General features: G+C 38.0%; 1 protein-coding gene across 2 annotated transcripts in view; it reads right to left on the bottom strand.

Annotated features, from left to right (window-relative positions):
* LOC311083995 (protein NLRC3-like) overlaps positions 1 to 24835 on the bottom strand; it is a 441701-nt gene that overhangs the window by 16426 nt on the left and 400440 nt on the right. For both annotated transcript variants that reach the window (XM_084115780.1, XM_084115781.1), the window contains one exon: positions 5273 to 5446. In XM_084115780.1, coding sequence (XP_083971906.1) covers positions 5273 to 5446 — 174 coding nt within the window. The remainder of the gene's footprint in view (positions 1 to 5272; positions 5447 to 24835) is intronic.

Raw genomic sequence — 24835 nt, 5'->3', positions numbered from 1 at the left:
TAACAATATTTTATTTATTACACACAAGTTAATTTATTTATTTTTGTAACTCATCAGCCCTCTGTGTCTAAATAAGTAATAAAAGTCCCAGAGTTAAAAAAATTGTAAAACGAGCCTGTGTGTGACTTGGTATGACTTGATGACTAAGTTGCGACTTGACTTGACTTGACAAAGAGTATGACTTGACTTGACTTGACCCTTACAACAGAATGACTTGACTTTGACTTGCAATGTTAAGACTTGGACTTGATACTTGCATTTAGTGACTTACTCCCACCTCTGCTATTATCTCTTTGATACTATGTATTTTACAGGGTTTTTTTCTGGCTCAAAATGAGGCGGAGGTGGTAAAATCCTAATAATGTATTTCAATAATAAGATAATTAAATTTGTATTTTTTTGTGGATCATTATATAGCCTAATGTGTTTCCCACATTATTTTTGTGGGTGGAGCTTGGTACCTCTAGGGGGCTCCGGGGGCATGCCCCCCCATAAGAAAATTTTGTACATTTTAAAGATAAATTCATTAATCTGGTGCACTTTGAGTCACCCGAATCCACTGTTAAAAATAAATAATCCACCCGCAAACCGCCCATATTCTTTGATTTAGATATCTGCATCTGATCATCACATTACAATTTTTCAAATTCTTAGTGTTAAGCATGATAATATGGTAACATATCACACTGAAGTAGGCTGATTTAAAATGAACATTTATTTAAAATAAAAGTTCTTCTTTTGGCAAAATTACATTTCCTTAAAGGGATACTTCAGGATTTAGCATTAAGCTTTGTATTAGTAGAAAACCTGTAGTATTTTCGAATTACCATGCTTTCCACCCTCATATCCCCCTGAGAGGAGAGATTTATGTATTTTTTGTCTGGAAAAAATCCTCCGATGACGCAAAAATCGTCATTTTGCGTCATCGGAGGATTTTATGGCCAGAGGCTAAAGACTACAGCCAGTAGATGGCGTTGTTCCGCATGTTTTCAGCCCGCCCATAGAGGGTGGGATCTTACTCACAGAATGTACACAGTGTCAGCCGTCTTTCTTTGGAAGCTAAGCTAGCAGACTCTTGTTCTGTGGAGAAAGCTGAATTGTAGGAGAAAGCTGAGTAAGTATGGGTAACCATCCTCCTTTTCCCAGACATGTCCGGCGGGCGAGGATCGTTCAAAATGTCCGGGATTCGGCGTTTGCTTTCTGCGGTCGCCATTCATTGTTTATATGCACACCTCATGTTTCAATCTAACTGAATTCATTCCGATCGGTGAATCTGAATGTAGTGTTTACATGAACGCTAAACAAGTGATGGTTGATGTGCGTTTTAAACATTGCTAAGAAAATTCCCGCACCTCCGTTGCGAGACCGGCACGTCTCAGTAATGACGCCACCGGCCTCGCGCCGTTCTCCCGCAGCCGTCAGCCTCGTCCTGCTCACCACAGTAAACATAATGAATGGCGACTGTAGAACGCAAAAGCCGAATCCCGGACATTTTGGGCGATCCCGAAATCCCAGGCAGCCTCATCACGGAGACTCACTGGTAGCCTCATAGGGTAGCCTAACCTTGTTTTCAACTGCGCTGTCTTACCGGTAGGCGTGGCCTCCTAGGGCAGCGAAGCAAGTGCATTCTGGGAGTTGTTGTCTTTCATCCACATAAGCCAAAAATACATTTTCTGGCTTTTCTCAGTCTAGAAAGCTCCAAATTAAAAAATTTCTTCACATTTCTTCTACATAAATGACCTATACACATTCATCTTCCCAGAGGTGAAGTACCCCTTTAATAGCCTAAACAGAGGCTTTACTCCCTTCAAACTTAAATTGTCAATGTTTCATTACATCACTGTTTGAATACACTCAGAATAATTGTTTGTACCTATATAAAGGGCATTTTCCCCCCAATTTTTTTTTAAATGTATGCTCTATCTTTCATTTCAAATTCTTAAATTTGATCAATATATTCAATTGAAATAAGAAGACACTAGGCTGTTACCTATCAAATTAAATAATTTACATTGAAAAATAACTGTATTAAATTAGATTATTTTAAATATTTTTGAATATACAAATAAGGAATGTTGAAAAGAATGATACTTTATGAAACTAAACCGCCAGTAGGAGGCGGCAGGCGACCGTCTTAATGAGCGAGGAATTGAGTCATTCATTCAAACGATTTGTTCAAATGGCTGATTTATTCAGAATGAGGCAGTTTATGAATGGGTAATTGAATCTTTGACTCAACCGATTCGTTCAAAACGCTGAATCATTCAGTAACGCAACAAGTGTTGCTGTGAGATGCGCTATGGTTCTACTGTGATCTTTGTTTGGAACTATTTTCGCTGCTGAAACAGAACAAAAACAGTCATTGCGTCTAAAATGTAAGTGACTTAATTTTAACTATTTGTTTATTGAACTGTTATGAAATCAGTCTCGGTTTCAATCTTGATGCCATTCAGGAAAACAGCTCTCTGGTCGTGTGTAGCCTAGGCTATATATTGTTTCTTAACTATAAAATGTTATAAATAACTGCGCGAGCCTCAACAGTGCAACATTGTTACCGTCAGTACATTGAGTAGGCCTATATTATTATCAACTATAGGCTATCAATCGCCACTTACATTAAATGAAATAAAACAGAATCATCCTCACGGTTTTGGTGATTCTCAAGTTATTTTTTATTTTTAGATTAAAAATTGTTTTAATCAGGGCATTTGTCCGGTTGGGCAAGTAGTAGGCCTACAATTCTCTCTCACTTTTCCCTTAAAAAACAAAACAAAACAAAAAACACACGTGTCCCGGACACAGTCTATGGTCCCTGACAAGCGTTACTCGAGCCCTGATATGTTTTGCTTGATGGGATTTCCCTGAAGAGAATTACGTTGTTGAAAACGAAAGTAAAAGAGTCACGCACGTTCATTGTGTTTTACCGTGAGAGTTCCGTGTCTTTATTAAACTCAACACATTATAATGATTTACCTGTCACGCACCCTCAGTTAATTGGAATGGAATGTTTGTATTACTTGTCCCGCCCGACCCGCGGTTTATCCGCGATCCGCGCAGCACTATACGGTTTGAGAATGGACACATTCGGTAACAGCAACAGAACCAGCGGTAACCAACAGAACCATCACAGTGGGAAAAGTGTATCTGACCATGTGACTGTCTGTCCGAGTTTTGTCGAGAGCCGGAGGCGGCACGAAATTTGACGGAGGTGGCCGCCTCATAATTCTCTATGCAGGAAAAACCCTGTTTTATTATAGAACCAACGGTCAATGTAACCTCACGTATACCATGTTTGGTCTCTATAAATTGGTACTTTGAAGATCGAAATGATTGTGTACATAATATGCCGATGGCTGCGCAACATAGTATTACAAGAATCTTTCTTAGTTTCGGCATCAGAAACCAATCCAGCTGCCATTGCAAATGAGCATGCTTAAAACAAAGATTCATAAATCAACCACAGAAGAATCTCCCGCTTGGGAGAAATTCCACCCTTCTCATTGGTCAAGCAAACCCGGAGAGGTGGGGCCTCCCCCCCCACAGGGGCCCAAGGGCCCAAACAGGCCATGACCACCACCTGCCATCCTTTCACTCTCCCAAAGGAGTCAGACTGTCTTTTCTTCAATCCAGCTTAGAAGACAACTGTATAATTGTAATAAAGTGTTGCCATTATTTCAAACCGGTCGCATTAAGTGTACGGTAATTGTTCCTTTTGTATGTGACGGAGTGATTCTTCTTTTTCAAAAACAACATAAAATAAAGATGAATTTGACTGATAGCATTATTATTATTTTTTTCAAGATTTCCATAGATATGGTGATATATTGTTATTGTGTGTTATTTTGGCCATGATAATCATGTAGTGATAAATCTGATATGGTGACAGCCCTGGTTCAGGTGAAACACACACCACTTCCCTCTTTTCAGCTGCACACACACATTTTGAGGCAATGCTCAAGCTTTTACAAGGGTCTGTTTTGTAGTTTGTCCAGTTTATTTAACTGCCAGTATTTTTTATAATATATGAAGATGTAAATGTTCCTCTTCAGTAGGGATGGGAACCGAGAACCGGTTCTTCTTCAGAACCGGTGCCCAGTGAATCGATTCCTTGGAACCGTTAGCATGCCTGCTTAACGATTCCGCTTATCGGTTCCGCTCGTTCAAATGTGACACGACGTCACACACGTGCTGCGTTGTTTTGGTTCAGAACGTAGCAAACACTATGAGCAAACATGGCATCGAGGCAGAAGCGCTCTGACCGCGTCCTAACTACATGCGACGCGACGGCGCGACACGCGATAAAAAGTATCATTTTCCATGTTAATCAAAGTTTAACCAGCCGCGACACGCGGCGATTCTATTTGAAACGGATACTATTTTACTGCGACGTCGCGCTGGAACAACAATCTCAAAGTGTGGCAATGATAATATCAGGTACTATTTTTGTGCTTTATTTAATGTTAAAAGCGTGTATAATGTGACTGAATATCATTTAGTGCTCCCAGCTTTGTAGCTGTAAAAACAACAATGGATAAGTCACATCAGATCTTGAAATTAAACAAATGGAAACAAAAACGTTCAAAATGTGAAGAAAACCCGTGTATTATTTGACAAAGATTGTTTTAGTAACTCAATAGCCTAATCCAAGTGAGCACTGTTAATATTCCAAAAGACACAAGCTCTTCCTAAACTGTTTTCAGTCTGTGTTTTTAGTTTTTATGGCACATAAATGGCAATTTTATTTATTTTTTTGTCCGGACCAATGAATGTGAAAATTGTCAATTTCCTAATCCTAAGGCACTCTTCTTGATAATCTTTCAAGGCACACAGGTTGAGAAACACTGCCCTAGGCTATAGGTCCCTGGACTTTACTTTGAGAAGTAGCTCACCTACTTTTAATTTTGTTCTGAGGTTGCTACACATAATTTGTGTATACTCTGTGCTGTGTCTTCTGATCAGATATTAAAGAATCTATTAAAGAAGATATGAAGCTCACCCAATAAGAATCGATAAGAGAATCGATAAGGAATCGGATCGATAAGCAATATAGATAATGGAATCGGAATCGTTAAATTCTTATCAATTCCCATCCCTACTCTTCAGGGAGACTCCTCACCGCTGCCTTCTACCGCCGGCAGGATCTGATGGCTCAAGCTGGAATCTGTCGCTGAACCACCGGATCGGGCTTACACCAAAGATATAGTGTATACACTATCTACTGTACATATTAATCCTTATTCACTCCGAGTCTTTATGGTTGAGATGATCTTACCACAGTTTCTCCAGTTTACAGTGAGGATTCGCCAGTCCAGCAGAGAGCAGCTTCACTCCTGAGTCTCCTAGTGTATTCTTATACAGATCCAGTTCTCTCAGGTGTGAGGGGTTTGATCTCAGAGCTGAAGCCAGAGCAACACAACCTTCATCTGTGACACCACACTCCTTCAACCTGTAGAGAACAATGACACACATTAAAGCCTATATCCAGAGATAAACATGACACTTAAAAAATAAATAACATAATGCTGTCAATATGAAATATATACAAATATTCATTAGAAACAAGTTGTTAAATTAAAACAGTTAGGATTAGGGGATTCAATATACAGTTTGTAGAGTATAAAAATCATTATTTCTACGGAAAATCCCCATAAAACATGGAAAACCAACGTGTGTGTGTGTGAATGTGCTTTAATGCTTAATGTATTTGTAAACATTTTAAGGAACGTGTGAATGTGTGTGTGAGTGTGTGCTTAATGTATTTGTAAGCATTTTAAGGAACGTTATGTGTGTGTGTGTGTGTGTGTGTGTGTTTGTGCTTAATGTATTTGTAAACATTTTAAGGAGCGTGTGTGTGTGTGTGTGTGTGTGATTAATGTATTTGTAAGCATTTTGAGGAACATTTGTGTGTGTGTGTGTGTGTGTGTGTGTGTGTGTGTGTGTTAACAGGGGAGGATTGGGACGATTGTAAGGGTCCAGCAGAACTCCATAATTTCCTGGATGATTTTAGAGTGGATGATATCACTCTAGATCATCTAATCTAGAGTGAGAACTATTTATGGTTAACACGTTGTTAAAGCATTATCTAACTCTTTACATAAGAGCTAATTAAACAATGATACTTGGTTAATTACAGTGACAGTGAACCAAGAATTTGCAATTTGTATAGTCTCTTAATATTATTAACTACAGCTTATATACTATATATACTTATATATACTCTTCATTAACTATAAACTAATAGTATGAAAATGATTTATAAGTGCTGTGTTACTGTATACTTGTAATAAAGTGTTACCATTATTTCAAACTGGTCGCATTAAGTGTAATTGTTCCTTTTGTATGTGATGGAGTGATTCTTTTTTTTCAAAAACAACATAAAATAAAGATGAATTTGACTGATAGCATTATTATTATTTTTTTCAAGATTTCCATAGATATGGTGATATATTATTATTGTGTGTTATTTTGGCCATGATAATCATGTAGTGATAAATCTGATATGGAGACAGCCCTGGTTCAGGTGAAACACAAACCACTTCCCTCTTTTCAGCTGCACACACACATTTTGAGGCAATGCTCAAGCTTTTACAAGGGTCTGTTTGCACAAGCATTACAAGGCAAGATTATTTACAGCAAACATTTGTAATTTTAAAAAACCTTTTCACTGTATCCTGCATCTGTTGTCTGGTTTGTAGTTTGTCCAGTTTATTTAACTGTTAGTTTTAATAATATATGAAAATGTAAATGTTCCTCTTCAGGGAGACTCCTCACCGCTGCCTTCTACCACTGGCAGGATCTGACGGCTTAAGCTGGAATCTGTCGCTGAACCACCGGATGGGGCTTACACCAAAGATATAATGTATACACTATCTACTGTACATATTAATTAGGGCTGCACAATTAATCGAATCGTGTGTTTAGAGCATGTTATGTTATGAGAGGCGAATCACGACTACTTCAGAAAACCCAGCACAATAGGAACTACCAGGCAGTGACGTAAGTGTACGCTGAAATAAAAAGTCTTTTACCTCAGAAAAACGGACTTTCCTGTCATGTCAGCACTGTATATAAAGTGCAAAAGAAACTACGAGCATGCAACGTAATTCCGTGGTAAATTAGTAAGTCATGAAATAAAAGTAAAATACCAATAAATCACGTTACTGGTACGTCGTGTGTTAGCTGAGAAGGATTTGCATGCAGGATGATTTTCATTCTAATCACCAGGAGAAGTTTCCATGTTTCATTAACAGTTCTTGTTAGTATTGTGTACCATGCCGTTTCCATATTAACCCCAAAATGCCACTTTATTTTCATTTTGTGTTATTTTTTATAGTTTTAAATGACTGTGGTGGCTCATACCAACATTGTATTAACACAAAGTTTGGGACTGCTATTTCATAGCTTTAGCATAGGCCTAATGTTTATTAGTAGTCTTTACTATTAGTCATATTCTTACAATTTATGTGTATGTTAAGTAAACGGGGATAGTACTTGTGTGTGTAAAATTGTTTTTGTGTAAACATGTATTTTATATATATATATATTTATTAGGGCTGTCAGTTAAACACGTTATTAACGGCGTTAACGCAAACCCATTTTAACGGCGTCAATTTTTGTATCGCGCGATTAGTGCCTGGCAAACTTTGTCGTTTTTTTTCACATGCTTTTGCAACAACTAGTAACGGTAGTAAAACTACAACACCACCGGATCTAGCTAATTTAATGGAATCTATTAAATCCATAATGGATGTAGATCACACGGTCTACATCCATTATGTCTGTCTATTAAACCTGACAAAATCATATCGTTTAATTTTAAATCTGTGTTGCCGCTGCCGCTGACCCAGAGAGAGTTGTTATGAAACAGCTTAAATAGAAGTACTGGGATAAAAGAAGGGTTGGGAATCGTAAGAAATTTTTCGGTTCTAATCAATAAAATTATTAAAACAACTAATAAAACATAGTAGTAAGGGGGAAATGCACAATCCTTTGTGTATTTATTTCTTATACTTGTCAAATGAGTTTAACATACTGGTAATGTCAACAAATTCAACATTATTTAGCAATTTTTGCAAAAATAATTTTTCTGAAGGAAAATAAACATTTCTGCATTCTCTATGAGAATTTGGGACCTCTCCTATAGCTTATATTATCTCCAGCAGTGATTTGCTCGCAGCGCCTGAGAAGCCCCGTGGTGAGGAGCAGAGTTCGCTCAGAATTGGAGTAAATCACTCCGCAGAAGTAGCAGTGCTTCGTCTTCTGAGAATATAGTTCCCAGTATGTATACGGTTAGAAGATGGTTGTGTCTCATGTAGTGGTGGGCATAGATTCATTTTTTTTAATCTAGATTAATCTCACTGTAATCTTGGAATTAATCTAGATTAAAATGGCTCATTTGAATTCTGCCGAAGGCATTCAGAATATGTGTGTGTTACTCAAATAATGACTAAAGGGCACGTGTTTCTTAAATACAAAGTGACATTTAAAAGAACTTGTGAAGAAATGCCAGAGATTTTTTTTTATTATTATTAAAACTAACATCATAAAGTATGATTTAAAAAAAAAAAAAAAATTGTTTTACTTTGAGCAATGATGGAGCTATAATAGACTCTTCTTATGAGCATATAAAACAAAACAGCTCCTTGGAAAAAATGAAATGTAGCCTAATATTGTAGTAGTTATAAACAAAGGTCTATTTTTAGTTCAGATTAACATTTGAGGGCAGCAATTTTATTCATGTCAAAATAAAACCAACGTAATGTTACTTGAAAGCATTATAGCCTACTATTCCTGCCAAACTTCCATGGTTGCAGTTAGTGTTACTACAGTAAATCCATGGTAAATGTTGCAGATCTGTGGACACTGGATAGTTCATTCATGGCACAATGTTTCTGGTTTCTACGCACTGTTTGATCCGTTAATAATGGAGAAATGTGAATGTTTCTTACTAGATCTCGCAGCAATGTTATTACTTCTGTGGCGAATTCAAATGATTTCTTTACTGGATCTCTTATTAGCGCTCTGTAGTAACAGTGTCGCATGATCACGATCGGCTCACGCTGCTTTGGTCCAAACTGATAAACAACGGTCCGTCAACCACACAATAACGAGTAGCTCAGTTTCATTCCGCTTACATTACGTTTGCCATTTGATGTTGGACAATGTTGTGATCGCGCCAGCAACTCTTACATTATGAGCGCGCTTGCCACGCGCGACCCGCCTACATTTTGAAATAACGAAATTTTGGTCAGCAGGAAAAATGGTCCAACGAACCGTTCGGTTTGAAAATGCGTACCGAACACCGAACCGAATCCGCGCTACAATATCAAGGTGAAAGTCATCATAGCTTGTGTAGTATAGACCCAGCTCCCAACCCAACTTTGAGAATAGATTAACGGCGATATTTTTTTTATCGCCCGGTAAGAGTCTCACGTTAACGCAGCACGTTAACGCCGATAACGGCCCACCACTGGTCTCATGTGACCTTGTTATTCGTACACACTGTGACTATACAAATCACAACATGTAAATAGGAAAATGTCGGTGTTATTTTGTCACTTATTGGGAGCAGTATGCTAGCTGGAGCCATTTACCTCCAGTGCTAAGCTAGGCTAGCGGTGGGTGCGTCAGACAGAGTTACAGCACGCACAGAGATGAAAATGGTATGTATAGACTTATCTAACTCTGGGGGATATGGTGAATAAGCCAAAGTCCCAAAAAGACGGCATTTTCCTTTAAAGTTGAGTAAGCGGATAACCTCATCTTTCGGTTCCACAAACAGAGGTAACTTTCAGGGTATGTCAGTAGCCATAGCAGCTCCGGAGCAGGTTCTGTTCCAGGGTCAGTTTACCTCAGAGGTGTTCAGCGCATACGTGCCCTAATGATGAGGCTCCGTGGCCTGAAAGTTATATCTATATAAAGCGCTGTTAAAACAAGGTAATGTTCATTTATTATAACAATTTTATTATGTTGGTTTATGAAAAACATTTTGAAAAGTAATCAGATTTAAATAATGAAAATATATTATCATATTTCCATAAGAGTGTTATAAACACTCACTTCCAGCCAATGGTCGTACACGAGTTAATGATATCGCACAGATGAGCGGCATTCATGTGAGTTTCATATCGTTTTATCACGCTTCAGAACGTGTTGACGTTTAAGTCAAACGTGAACTCATGAATGCGTGTATGTTGGCCGTAAGCAAAGGTTTATATTGTAAAAAGTTTTAAATATTTGTATTTCTTACACCTATTGATTCACTTCAGAAACATTGATTCATCAGCTGGGGTTTTTGGATTACCGTCATGTTCACTTTGTGTGGTTTTTGAATCCACTTGCATTACATGGACTCACAGAGATGGATTATGTGCTAACACTACAATAAGGTTTCATTTGTTACACACTAGTTAACTACATTAGTTAACATGAACGAACCATGAAAGATTCTTCTATAACATTTATTAATCTTAGTTCTGTCAGGTCCATTAAGTCAAGAACACACAGACAATAAAAATAATTTAAGAATTTTATTGAATAGATTGCAAAAAAGTTGATGTTCCTGAATTGAAATTTGGCCGTATGGCTCTGTTCAGGGAGTCCTCTGACCTTTCATGAGCACCATGAAATAGCAGAGAGTCAGAGGACAGCAGCAGCAGCATTAGGGAACGCTCACACAGTTTAGGACTGTGAGAGCTAAAATATCCCCCCTGTGAACAGAGCAGGCAACATGACAAAGCAAATGCCACGTCATGCATAAGGAGGAGCTGGGGAGGTGGCCGGCAGCAGAAGCGAGCAGCAAGCATGTATGAGCAAACTGAATGTGCTTTAAATAGGGTGCCTTGTTTGAGCTTTGGCCATTGAGCAGCGAGGGGAGTTAATCAGCTAATGCAGCTCAGCTGAAGCAGATCAGCTGACGGGACAGTGTTGTTAGCAAATAGCATTAGCAGCGTCTTGACTACCTGGCCTGCCAGAACTGACGCTGACGCTCAATATGTTCATTTCAACATTTATTAATACATCTTTTAAATCAAAAGTTGTACAGATGTGGCCATTAAGAATGTGCATCACAGGGAAAGGGATTCGGCGATTCGGCCCGTAGTGAAGTTCTCTGGCACATGACATACATCACCAGTAGGGGGCAGTCCTGTTTCTTTCTCAGTTATAGCGTGTACTGAAGCCAATAATATGCAACGATGTGTTAACCTCTCTCTGGCGCGTACTGACAGCAAGCGACGAGCTCATAAACGTGTGAGAACCACATTTTTAAGTAGACTATATTGTTTATGAACAGCTCAAATAGAAATAAAATGATTCAGTTATTAATGTTTTAGCTAATGTTTAATTTAATGCTAATGTTGTAGCATAAAAGAGTGTTACAATAACTTTTTAGTGAACTTATAAGTGCATATATCCCGTCCCATTTTAGCAACCCTAATTCCCCTAAATCTTTTGCAAGGACACAATGATGAAAATGTGACTTATGCAAGTCTAACATAAAATTATATTGCATTTTAATGTCTTTCTTTGCCACAGACACAACCTGTTATGCTTTTATTCTAAATCACTCACTAATTTATTTTATACAGTTTAAGTAGCAGAAACCTCCGCCAAATAATTCTGATATTTGAATAATATTGTTCGTTCGTTGGCCACTTAAAAGTACAAACTGTATTATATTTTTTCCAGGGATTAAAAAGAATAATAATAATCCACCGGTTCACTCCGAGCAGAATCAGTCGCCTATTTTAACGTTTCTGTTCCTGCGTTTCTTCTGTATTATTAACGTTACGAAACCGGTTTGATTAGAAAAAATACAGATTAATAACGTTATTGTTTTACTTTTTTGTAGCCTAGTTTATAATAATAATAATATTTAGGCTATAATACTACTACTAATAATAATTTCTCTTTTATTTTCTTTTTTTAAAGGGTTAGTTCACCCAAAAATGAAAATTCTGTCAGTAATTACTCACCTTCATGTTGTTCCAACCGCGTAAGACCTTCGTTCATCTTCAGAAAACAAATTAAGATATTTTTGATGAAATCTGAGTGCTGGATCACTTCTCCATAGGCTGCTAGGTGGCCCAAACTTGCTGGCCCAGAAAAGTTATTAAAGAGATCGTTAATATAGTCCAAGTGACTACAGTGGTTCAATCTTAAGTATATCAAGCGACGAGAATACTTTTTGTGCGCAAAAACAAACAAAAATAACGACTTTATTCCACTATTCATTTCCTTCTCTGGGCCTCGTAGTGTTTTTGCGCTGCGCGTCTGTGTAATACGTCATCACGCATCACACACATGACCAGCGTCGGCCAATAGTGACCCTACGTGGTGACGTGTAACACAGACGCGCTGCGCAAAAACACTATGAGGCCCAGAGAGAAGGAAATGAATAGTGGAATAAAGTCGTTATTTTTGTTTGTTTTTGCACACAAAAAGTATTCTCGTCGCTTGATATACTTAAGATTGAACCACTGTAGTCACTTGGACTATATTAACGATCTCTTTAATAACTTTTCTGGGCCAGCAAGTTTGGGCCACCTAGCAGCCTATGGAGCAGTGATCCAGCACTCAGATTTCATCAAAAATATCTTAATTTGTGTTCCGAAGATGAACGCAGGTATTACGCGGTTGGAAAAACATGAGGGTGAGTAATTACTGACAGATTTTTCATTTTTGGGTGAACTAACCCTTTTATGCCATGGCTGCTTCTATGGATATATATTCAAGGCGAGAAACAGGTTTTTATTTATTTAAATAAAACTAAATAAGATGCCAAACAAATTAATTTAAAGTGAAAAAGCCTACATTTCTCATTCGGCACTAATCCAAATGTTTCATTATTTGTGAATCAAGCTAAACTATTAGGCCTATTATGTAGGCTAAGATTTGTACTTGGCATTATTGACGTAAAATATCATCTTTCCCATATAACAGCACAGTGAGGCGGTGGTCACGCTAAACACAGATTATATTACAGACTATTCAAATTGAGTGGTGTAACATTTTATATGTTTGGTTGACTGTATTTTATTTTAATAATGAACAGGCTGCGATATCAAGTTAGCAATTCAAGATTTTTGTGTGTGTGTGAGGCGGCGGCGCGACCACTAGATTTTTTCCTTCCAAGAGAGTAAACTCTTATTCCGTAATTTATGTCATACATATAAAAGCAAGACATAATTTATAAATTTACAAAAGATATTCAGATTTTGTAAAATAATGAAAACAAACGGAATGTCTCCGTTTCCTTTATAGATTTTTGGAGCGCGCCACAATGAACTGAAACTCAGCACGTTTTCTTTTGTTTTTTAATCTGTAATATTTAAGTGACACATATTTTTTATATATCTGTGTAATATTTATTTTTCCCAATAAAACATTAATTGAATAAAAATAATAAGGTTTTGGTTTAATTCAATTAATACAAAAATATGACAAAATGGTCACGTCAAAGCTCTTATTTTTTGAAAGAGGTCATACATTTACACAACAGATTTTTGTGTGTCTTTTGTGGCATTACACTGCAGTTTTTAGCTTCTACATTCCAGTGTGTCCAGCCTGATTCTTAACCACAACTGGAATAACTTTATGTTATTATGCCTGTTTATGTATTTGTATTATATATTCAGAAGTCTCGGCCAAATAGTTCAGCCTGATCTCAAGGCAGTTTGTACGTGGTGCATTGCTGCCATATACATATTTTTTCCAGTCAATTATGTCGTAATAACGAGATATATCATTTTAACGACATCTTTTCTCGTAATAATGAGATGCTATATTATGTCGTTAAAACGATATATTTTCTACGCCTTTTAAGGACATGTGTAGTCATGTACAAAATATGCCTTCATCTACATAAAATATATATAGCCTATCATGTCTTTATCATACTTCTACGTTTGAAAAGCTGAAGCAAAGAAGCAGCCCCCAATACACATTATACTATAATGTACTATAAGACAGTCATGTTAAAAGATCAAATTCTGTACACCTTATTAACCCTCTGAGGTCGGCAATCACGCCGGCGTGATTTGCTCGTTTTTTTTTCCTATTAGTTCAAACGAAAGTCCAAATACTCTGTTGACTTTGATCTTACAAACCAGTTTCATACATCAATCGATCCTGTTAAATGTGTATTATTTTTGTGTATACTCACAATAAAAACAAAGTGTCGTGCTTTTTGTAGGGATGCACCGATTGGGAAATTCTGGGCCGATACCGATACCGATGTTGAACATAACAACTTGGCCGATGGCCGATGCCGATGTTTTTTTCTTTTTGTTATTTATTCCTTCTTTTGTGCCACAGAAACATACAAGTCTTTCGGCTCTTGATCACACTATCCAGAATGAGCACAAATTCAATCAGACCAATTTATTAAACAAAAACAACCTTTAATGTCACTTTCTGGTTGACATAACCTTATTTATGACAAGTTCTTTTTCAGTTGTTATGAGGAGCAATATGAGAGAGAAATTTGGAAATTATTGTCTGACCCAACAAAAAAACATAATATTCATTTTATTTTTCGTGTTCGCATTTATGAGGGAAAAAACACGGGTGAATGTTCATACCAAAATATGAAATTTTAAGCGCGCACGCGCTCTTCTGCCAAGCAGAGAGAGAGAGAGAGAGCCCCGGCCGCGCGCACGCTCTCACTCACTATTCAGAGCGGTCAAGCTTCCCAGTACTTTTTGACAAGCGTCCTTGACAGGGCGGCCAGAGCTTCTTTGCAGCTCAAGTCGGCGGCGGTGTGTACAGTTAACGCTCTATCTGTTGACGGCGCTGAGGGAAAAGCTCCCGCCACTGGAAGAAGCGGTCGCCGCCCATATGCGTCCTCCTGCGCACCCATCAAAGCCGTGCAGAACGTCTTCAGCACTCGCGGATCGTGCATACTCCGCCGCTGGCCAGGCTGCTTCTGCTTCACACCATGGTCGTTCTTTTCTCGAGAAAAGGAGTTTTCTCATAGTGTTTGCAACGCAATACTCGGACCTTGCGTGCGGTCGTGCGCTTGAGTGCGGCTATATTACGTAAACGCTCATTATCCTGTAGGCTATATAATTAAATTAATATAAAGGGGCGATTTGTCCACGAATGACTTAAATGAACAACTAGTCTAGCCTACTAGTTGACTAGAAAAAAACTTGTAGTCGGAAGCAGCCCTTATTCCACATATTTTCGAACCAGGCAACAGGACATCTGGGTTGAGCGAGCGGAGCGGAATATTCAGAAATGCGCTCTCCACTCACGAGCTCTGATCGGAACAAACCCGAACCTCGCTGTATGCTGAACTTGCGCAGAAACATCAAAATATAACCAGCTTTTTAAAATGGTTTTTAAAACTAAACACTATTTTAGCACAAATTATGAGCTTATTGGCGTTTTTTTTTTTTTTTTTTAAGTTTTGGGTGGGCCTGTTGAAAAGTGGGGCCGTGCCTGAGCTACAGGACATCGTCTTTTTTTGAAAACATAACCTGCGCGAAAGAGAGAGAGAAAAACAAATGCGTCATCGTACCCAGCACTTCTGAAAATGCACTTCCGAATGCGTCTCTGTCCTAAGCACATTTCAAACCAAACTGACGCCCATGTGACATCGGCGAATGTCATTTTTATTTCCCGATGGCCGATGGCAGCTAACGAGGCAAATATCGGCCGTTACCGATGTTCAGCCGATGCATCGGTGCATCCCTAGCTTTTTGCCAAATAAAGAAAAATAAACACGAAACGAGTTCTGCCTTCTCTCTGTCAGTTAAGTCCATTCTGAAACACGTCCGAAAATGAACAATAACTCAGCGAATACTCAGTCAAACAGACATGCAGACACAGGCATGAAGCTTGAATTCTCTTCTTTTAAATGAAGTAATTTATATAAAAAACAAATATTCTCAGTTCATGTAATCTGTAAGAAAAGAGCGAGATGTCAGTCGTTCTCATCTCATCTAATTATTTTTAATAGCTCCCCGCCCACGGAGCGCACGCGCAATTCAAACGCAAATTACTGAGGCAATCCAGGCAAACCTGTGAATGCCCCCATATCAGCTTGAGAAAACACAAGTTTAATCAGATCATTGTACTTGTTTACACCGTCTCGCAGCGCTGTGAGGAATAATAATAATGGAAAATGTACCTCAGAAGTGCGGGTATTTCGAGGAGCAAGGATCCGACTGAGCTAAGGAATACTGAAGTAAGTTTTTTTTTCCTTCTCAAGTGAATCGCGTTTCTGTTTGTGAATGAATGAACGGCAGAGATGCGCGCTGTTCACCACAGCTCACAAAAAGAATTTTTTTTTAAATTTAAATCGCGTTTCTGTGTGTGAATGAATGATGATGTTTTAGCAAACTGTATTGCTATACTGAGATAAGTAAAAATCGACTGAAATATGTTGAAATAAAATGTAGGCTATTTGTATAAGCAACGTATTAAACTGCAAATTAACATTTATATGCCCTAATATTTCATAAAAACAACGTTACAGTCAGGCGTTTCTGTGTGTGAATGAATGTTTCGCTTTTAGCAAACTGTATTGCTATACTGAGTAAAACTCGACTGAAATATGTTGAAATAAAATGTATTTGTATAAGCAACGTATTAAACTGCAAATTAACATTTACATTCCTTATAATAAAAACGAAAGACCTATGTTACTGTAACGATCACCAGCTGGAGTGCCCTTGAGAGCCACCAGAGGGCACTCCACATAGGACTCTCCTATTCACTCACAAACTACAGTTCCCATAACTCACTGCCTGGACTCATCATCACTTATCACTGATCACATTCACCTGTACCTCTTTCACTGATTGCATTCACCTGTCTCATCCTGTTAGTCTGTCTATTTATACCACGTTCATTCATTCACTCACCGGCGAAGTCTTGTTTGTGTCACACTGCACTCCTACTTCGTGTCTCTGTCACGAACTGCTCAGAGACACGAAGTAGGAGATCCAAATGCAGCTTTATTGGCTGGGGCAATCCAGAGGCGTAATCCAAACTACAGGCTAGGGTCATACACAGGCAGGCAGTCAAAACAAACAAAACAAACAAACAGGAAGGGACCAGAGGCAAGAGAGTAATCCAGGGAACAGGGCAAGATATCAAGAACCAAGAAACACGAAAACTAGGAGAATGCTCAGAAATGCAGTGTGACACAAACAAGACTTCGCCGGTGAGTGAATGAATGAACGTGGTATAAATAGACAGACTAACAGGATGAGACAGGTGAATGCAATCAGTGAAAGAGGTACAGGTGAATGTGATCAGTGATAAGTGATGATGAGTCCAGGCAGTGAGTTATGGGAACTGTAGTTTGTGAGTGAATAGGAGAGTCCTATGTGGAGTGCCCTCTGGTGGCTCTCAAGGGCACTCCAGCTGGTGATCGTTACAGTTACAGACATATGAAAGACAACATTTCGTTGATTAGTTTCGGATAGATTATACATTTTTACTGTAAAATATCTGCCACCTCAAATAAGCTTTTGTTTGCTAATTTTTGCTCATATGTTAAATATAGTATGTTTTGTCAAAAATAATCAAATAATCAATCAAATCTTTAACTTTGAAATATGTATGATAAAATGTATACTTTAGTTTTTACAAAGAAAGATTACACTTGAATTGTTGTTGTAATTGTAACCTTTTTAATAAAAAAATATATTTACAAGGTAGATGTAAACAAACTATTAAAAGGTAAATATAAGCCTTTTCTTTAAATAATTTTTATTGTGTTTTATTAGTGACAAATTTGGGGAGAGGATAAATATTCCAAAACCTCAGGTGCGAACCACTAAATCTGCATGATGGTGTCATTGGATCGTTGACGCCCACTTGAATATTGCCTTTCCAAACAGAAAGTGCTTTGCAAAATTTAAATCAATGTATTGTGTTATGTGAATGATAAGGCAGGGTGATTTTCACATCATTTTGAAGAAAAAACCTTATTTCAGAAACTTTAGTTTTTAGTTTTTTCAATAACCATGCATAAACATTATTCTCTCAAAAATGCAAACATGTACATTCTTGTTGCTCACATATTATGGTAGCCCTATTTGTGCTAAATAGAGTGTAATTTTTGTGCTAAATAGAGTGTAATTTTATTTTTGCCATTAATATGTTTATAAGCAACTGAAAAAAGCACAAATGTCAGGGCATGTCAGAACATCTCAAGGACCCCAAAAACACCTTAGACCCCAGAGGGTTAATAAAGCATAAGTAGCCTACAGAATAGCAGATGAGCCCAGAACACGAACGCATTGCGTTTAATTACACGTTAAGCGTCTTCGGGAGGACGGGGTACTGTCACGTGTAGTTGTAGATAACGTGTCAGTTCATGTTTGGACTTTCAGTTTCTTTTTTGATTGGTTCCTGTTTTCCTTTTCTTTTTCCGCCACTCCTTTGTTTCTATGATTACTATCATGGAGTTCATTTTTCCCAGCTGTGCATGATTAATTATCTCGTTTCTGTTTGCTTTATAAGATGCACCCTTTCTTTCAGTCTTTGTCTGATCTCCGTTGTGTTTATGTGTGTTTTCCCTGTCAGCTTGTTCCAGAGTGCTATTATTAAAGTTTGAGTTTGTACCTATAATCTTCAGTCTGTTCCTGAGGAAACCACAGTGTGACAACATTGTTTGTAGTTATTTGGATTTTTTGTTTAAAAAAAATTAAGTTAATCAAAAAGATTGTGATAATTTGTGATTTAATCATGTAAAAATCAGTTTCAACTGACCATAGAAATTTGAATTTAATTTTTTTACTTTAATCCGACATTTTTTTTCACTGATTACATAAAAGGTGATACATAAATTACATAAAACAAATTAAAACTATACATCACATAAAAATATAGAAAGATGACTACCGGTTTGAACGTCATCGTGATGGCAGCACTGTGAACGGGCTCCCAAGGAAACCTATGAAATTTAAAACTTTACCCCGTTAAGACAACGCAATTTAATGCCTGGAGGTAGATAAGTGAGGGGGTAAGCGAAATACACCTAAACTAACGTATTGACGGAGCAACATAGTGGGTGCTTAAACCTGGAAAATAGCGCTAGCTTCCCTGCTAACGTTAATGTGATTCACTGTTCGACACAAGGCCGTACACTGGTGGACTGCTACTGCTCGGTGAAACGATATGGCTAGCATAGACGTGGTACTTCAGGAATTGAGGGACTTTCGCCAAGAAAACAGTGTGAGTTTGGGGGAAATTAAGGAAGAAATGTCTATGATGAGCGCGAGAATGGACGAGGCTGAAGGGCGGATTGAGAAGACGGAGGAGAGGATTCAGAACACGGAGGATGCCATGACGGAAATAATAAAGTTACAAATAAGGTTGGAGGATAAATTAATGGACTTGGAGAACCGTACAAGAAGAGAAAACGTCCGCATCTATGGTGTACCTGAGACAGCAGAGCGGGACTCTCCAACAATGAGTGATTTTGTGGAGAAGCTGCTGCGTGACGGTTTGGGGCTGTCCCATGACGAGCTTGACATATGCATTGAACGGGCGCATCGCTCTCTAGGTCCACCACCGCCAGACGATGCACCCCCGCGCTCGATTATTGTGAAATTCCTCAGCTTTAAGACCAAAGAACTTTTGCTCCACAAGGCATGGCAGAAAAAAGGATTCACATGGAATGGCAAACAAGTAAGTTTAGACCATGACTATCCTCCTCTCATCCTAAAGAGACGAAGAGAATATGCAGAAGTGCGCAAGATTCTGAAAGAGCAGCAGATCCCCTTTCAGACTCTCTTTCCAGCTAGGCTGAAGGTGAAATACACTGAAGAAACTAAAATTTACAACACAGTGGCTGAAGCTACTGTAGATATGTCCAGGAGAGGCTATGCGGTGAAGGTCATCGGATCGCCAGAAACAGCGTTGGAGCAACTGAAGCAGCTGACCTGGACCAGAGTTGGTAGAGGGGCGGGAAGCAGCGCAACAAACAAGAGGCGAGACCCCGTTTACAAAGAAAAACTCAGAGCCTTCAAGAGGACCTCACCTGCGCCTTTGGGAAATTGAGGTTTACCCACTTTGTTGTTCTCTTTAATTAAAAGCAAAAAACAAAACTATTACTTAGTTTAATGGTGTGTAAAAAGTGGATAAGTAAGGTTTTTTGGAGGGTGCTCTTCTCTGTGAGGCCTTAGCCATTAAGGGCCTCCTCCACTAACTGATGAAGAAGTTGCCTTTAACCCTCTGAGGTCGACAAACGCGCGGGCGCGTTTTGCTGGATTTTCTCCACATTGTAGCACTATAAACTTAAATTTCTTCGTCATTTATGGTCATACAGAAAAAAGAAATATAAAAAAAGAATCTGTGATATTTCTACTTTTGTATGTGTCCACTTACAATCAAATCAAAACATTGTGCTTTTGTAAAATAAAGAAAATAGACAGGGTGTGCGTTCTGCCTCTCCGTCGCGGTGAACTTTTTTTTCTTGAGCACGTCTATAAACTGAAACAAAACTCAGCGAATACTTGTCACACATTTATGAGCCATACACCTTTATAAACATTTAAGTGTGTACTTTTAAATGATCGTATTCAAAACGAAAACAAATATTCTCTGTTTAAGTAATTTGTATAAAACCAACAAGATGTCCAGCTTCTCAAACGCTTCCTAATTATTTTTTAATTTACCACGCCCACTCGCGCAAAAGAAATTCACATGCAAATCTCCACATGGAACGCGATCGCGCTCATTACCTCAACAACAAAACACTTCACTTCACTTTTCGTCGAGTTTGAAAGACGTGCCTGAGCTTACATTGGATTTACATCAGAAGAAGAACCCGATTTGAAGACAAGAAAGATAAGGTAAGAAATAATATACTTACATATTAGTTTGCTATTGTTGCATAAATTTCACATTGCAGTTGAACTGTTGCTAGATATATGGTGAATATTATAATATTTAGACCCGTGTTTACTGTTACTGTGTTTGTGGATATCTGCTCAAACGTAGATATGTATATGGTAACCATAATGTTTTATATTTGAGCGCGATCGCGTTTGAATGTATCATATTTTGGATCGTGATCACGTTTGAATGTATCATATTTTGGATGGTGATCGCGTTTGAATGTATCATATTTTGCAGCGCGATCGCGTTTGAATGTATCATATTTTGCAGCGCGATCGCGTTTGAATGTATCATATTTTGGATCGTGATCACGTTTGAATGTATCATATTTTATCCAGCACTGCGCATAGCCTATGCCTACAAGGCACAACAAACCTGGTGTTCACTGTTCATTATATTATATATTGTTGGAAACATTTGTGTGTGTGTGTGTGTGTATTCTGTGAATTTTAAAAAGCAATTTTAACCAGAAAAATCTAAAATTTATTCCCAAAATCGTGCAGGCCTTTCTCTTGATATCAGTATGTTCACTTTTTTTTCCAGGGCCCAGATGCCACTGAGGACTTCAGTGAACATGAACATGGTAAAGTGAAAATCAAACACCTTGGAAATGAAAGGTATGTACAATGTTTTTAGGAATGGCACAAAGGTCTCTGTCTTTGGATCATTGTTTTCAATAAGTGCTTTTTTGGCATTTGTTGTGTGTATCTTTGGACTATGTTGTGTTGTAAATAAATCCAAACAATTTAAAAGCCATTCTTTTTTTAAATCTCCTCATTTACAGTATTGTGCAAGGTTGCTCAGAATGATAGCTCCTAATAGGGCCGTTAGGGGAGGGTCTTTGTCTTTCTCAGGTGAGAAAAGCTTACATATTAATGAGCTCTCGCATAAAGCTTTTTCACACAAAACACGTCGTAAAATTTTAAAAATCAATATATTGTCTTATCTGAATGAGCAATCAGGGTGATTTTCACATAGTTTTAGAACAAATATTCTAGGCTACGTGATACAATTTTCAAAAGTCTTGTGAAGAAATAATCAGTATGGGTTTCATAGCCTTATTTCAGTGAGAATTTTTTTTTGTATTTTCACAAACCACGCATAAATGTCATTATCTCAAAACTACAAACTTTTACATACATGCTGTTGATATATTATTGTAGCAGAGTTTGTGCTGAATACAGTGTAATTAGACTTTAACCATGAAAATGTCACAAGTAACAGAAATAACCAGAAATGTCAGAGCATGTCAGAACACCTCCAGGGCCCAGAAAACAGCTCAGACCTCAGAGGGTTAAAGGCGAAGCAGGGTCCACTTCAGGGACCCCTACCTTGGAAGTTAGAACTACTTCAGTTTGATTTTTGTTTTGTTTTTTGTTTTCATGCCATTTGTTCACGTGTTTCATGTTCAATGTTTACAAGGGTGTGCAGGGACCCTAGTAAAATGTGTGTACTTGACTTATAATTTAGATGAATAGCAGATCAGTGAAAATGGTATCAATCAATATTAATGGCTTACATAATCCGGTAAAAAGGTGGAAAGCCCTATCTAAATTCAAAAGAGATAAAGCTCAGATTGTTTTTATGCAAGAAACACATCTGTCTGATAGCGAGCATGAAAAATTGAACAAACTTGGTTTTAAACATGTTTTCTATTCTTCTCACAGTTCGGGAAGGCGAAGAGGTGTGGCGATCCTGGTGCACGGCGCTCTAAATTATGAACATTTATCAGAATATAAGGATAAGGAGGGTAGATATATAATGGTAACTGGTAAGATTGATGGTATTATTCTGAGTCTCTTAAACGTGTATATTCCCCCAGGAAGCAATTGGTCCTTGTATAAACAGATCCTAGAATTAACAACAACAAGGAGTCAGGGAATTTTACTATGCGGTGGTGATCTTAACCTCACATTAAATGCTAAATTGGATTCTTCGAACGGGAAAGGTGATGCGAGAAATATCGGAGGAAAAATGGTACATCTTATGGACGAATTAGGATTAGTTGATGTGTGGAGAGATTGCCATTCAACGGATAGGGAATATACCCACTATTCCTGCGCACACAATGTCTATTCAAGGTTAGACTATATCTTCATGTTCAGAAATGATCTCTTTAGGTTAAAAAATTGTGAAATAGGTCCCTGTACTATATCAGATCACAACCCAGTTTATGCTAATATTTGTCTAAACAGAAGGAATAGATCTACCCTATGGAGGTTGAACACAAACATTCTAAATTACCCTGATATTAAAGAGCATTTGAAGAAAGAAATAGAGGAGTATTTAGAATATAACGATAAGGACGATATGTCACCGGGAATACTATGGGACGCACTTAAGGTAGTGATTAGGAGGAAAATAATTGGTATTTCCTCCTACCTGAAAAAAATAGGTCAACAAAAACTCTGGCACTTAGAAGAAAAGTTGTTAGATCTGCAACGCCAACATTTAAGGTCTCATAATGGTAATATTAAATCGGATATAATAAAATTGAAAAAATAAATAGATGATTTGAACACAATAGAGGTACAGAAAAAACTCATGTTTATAAAGCAACAGTACTATGAGGTAGGGGGGAAATCACTGAAACTTATTTCTTATAAGCTTAGGAAACAGCAAGCAGAGAGATCCATTCATAAAATTAAGAATCCCCTAAATGATCAAATAGAAATTGAACAGGGAAAAATTCAACAATGCTTTCTGGATTATTATAAGACATTATATTCTCAACCTCATATAGACAACAACCAGGACATCAATATCTTTTTGTCTGAACTTGAGTTACCAACAGTGACGGAGGAACAAAATAAAAAGTTATTATCTACAATAACTAAAGAAGAAATCCAATTAGCAATTAAAAAGATTAAAGGGAGGGAAGATGGCAGGGGCAGATGGATTCGTACAAAACAATTGGTACAAAACAATGCAGGTTTTTCTGGTCCCAACGTTGCTGAAAACATTTAATTGGGTGATGGCAAATAAGATAGTCCCACCATCATGGAGGGAAGCAATAATTTCTATCATCCCAAAAGAAGGAAAGGATAGATTGCAGTGTAGTAACTATCGCCCAATTAGTGTTCTGAATATAGACTATAAGTTGTTCACCTCTATTACGCTCTGAGACAGCGCTCATAAAGATAATAAACGATATTCGCTTAAATACTGATTCAGGCAAATTATCAGTGCTGGTACTACTCGACCTCAGTGCTGCATTTGACACTGTCGATCATAACATACTTCTTGACAGGCTGGAAAACTGGGTGGGGCTTTCTGGCATAGTCTTAAAATGGTTCAGGTCATACTTAGATGGGAGAGGTTATTATGTGAGTATAGGAGACCATAAGTCTGAGTGGACATCCATGACATGCGGAGTCCCTCAAGGCTCAATTCTTGCGCCACTCCTGTTCAACCTGTATATGCTCCCAATGAGCCAAATAATGAGAAAGAACCAAATTGCTTACCACAGCTATGCAGACGACACACAGATCTACTTAGCCCTATCGCCTAACGATTACAGCCCCATTGACTCCCTGTGCCAATGCATCGATGAAGTCAACAGTTGGATGTGTCAAAACTTTCTTCAGTTAAACAAAGACAAAACTGAAGTCATTGCATTTGGAAACAAAGATGAAGTTCTCAAGGTGAATGCATACCTTCACTCTAGGGGTCAAACAACTAAAAATCAAGTCAGGAATCTTGGTGTGACACTAGAGTCAGACCTTAGTTTCAGTAGTCATGTCAAAGCAATAACTAAATCAGCATACTATCATCTAAAAAATATTGCAAGAATTAGATACTTTGTTTCCAGACAAGACTTAGAGAAACTTGTTCATGCTTTCATCACCAGCAGGGTGGATTATTGTAATGGACTCCTCACTGGCCTTCCCAAAAAGACCATAAGACAGTTGCAGCTCATACAGAACGCTGCCGCCAGGATTCTGAGCAGAACCAGAAAATATGAACATATCAC

Source organism: Abramis brama (assembly GCF_963993115.1).
Source record: "Abramis brama genome assembly, chromosome: 5".
NCBI classification, from domain to species: domain Eukaryota; kingdom Metazoa; phylum Chordata; class Actinopteri; order Cypriniformes; family Leuciscidae; genus Abramis; species Abramis brama.
This window is presented reverse-complemented; position numbering and strand designations above follow the sequence as displayed.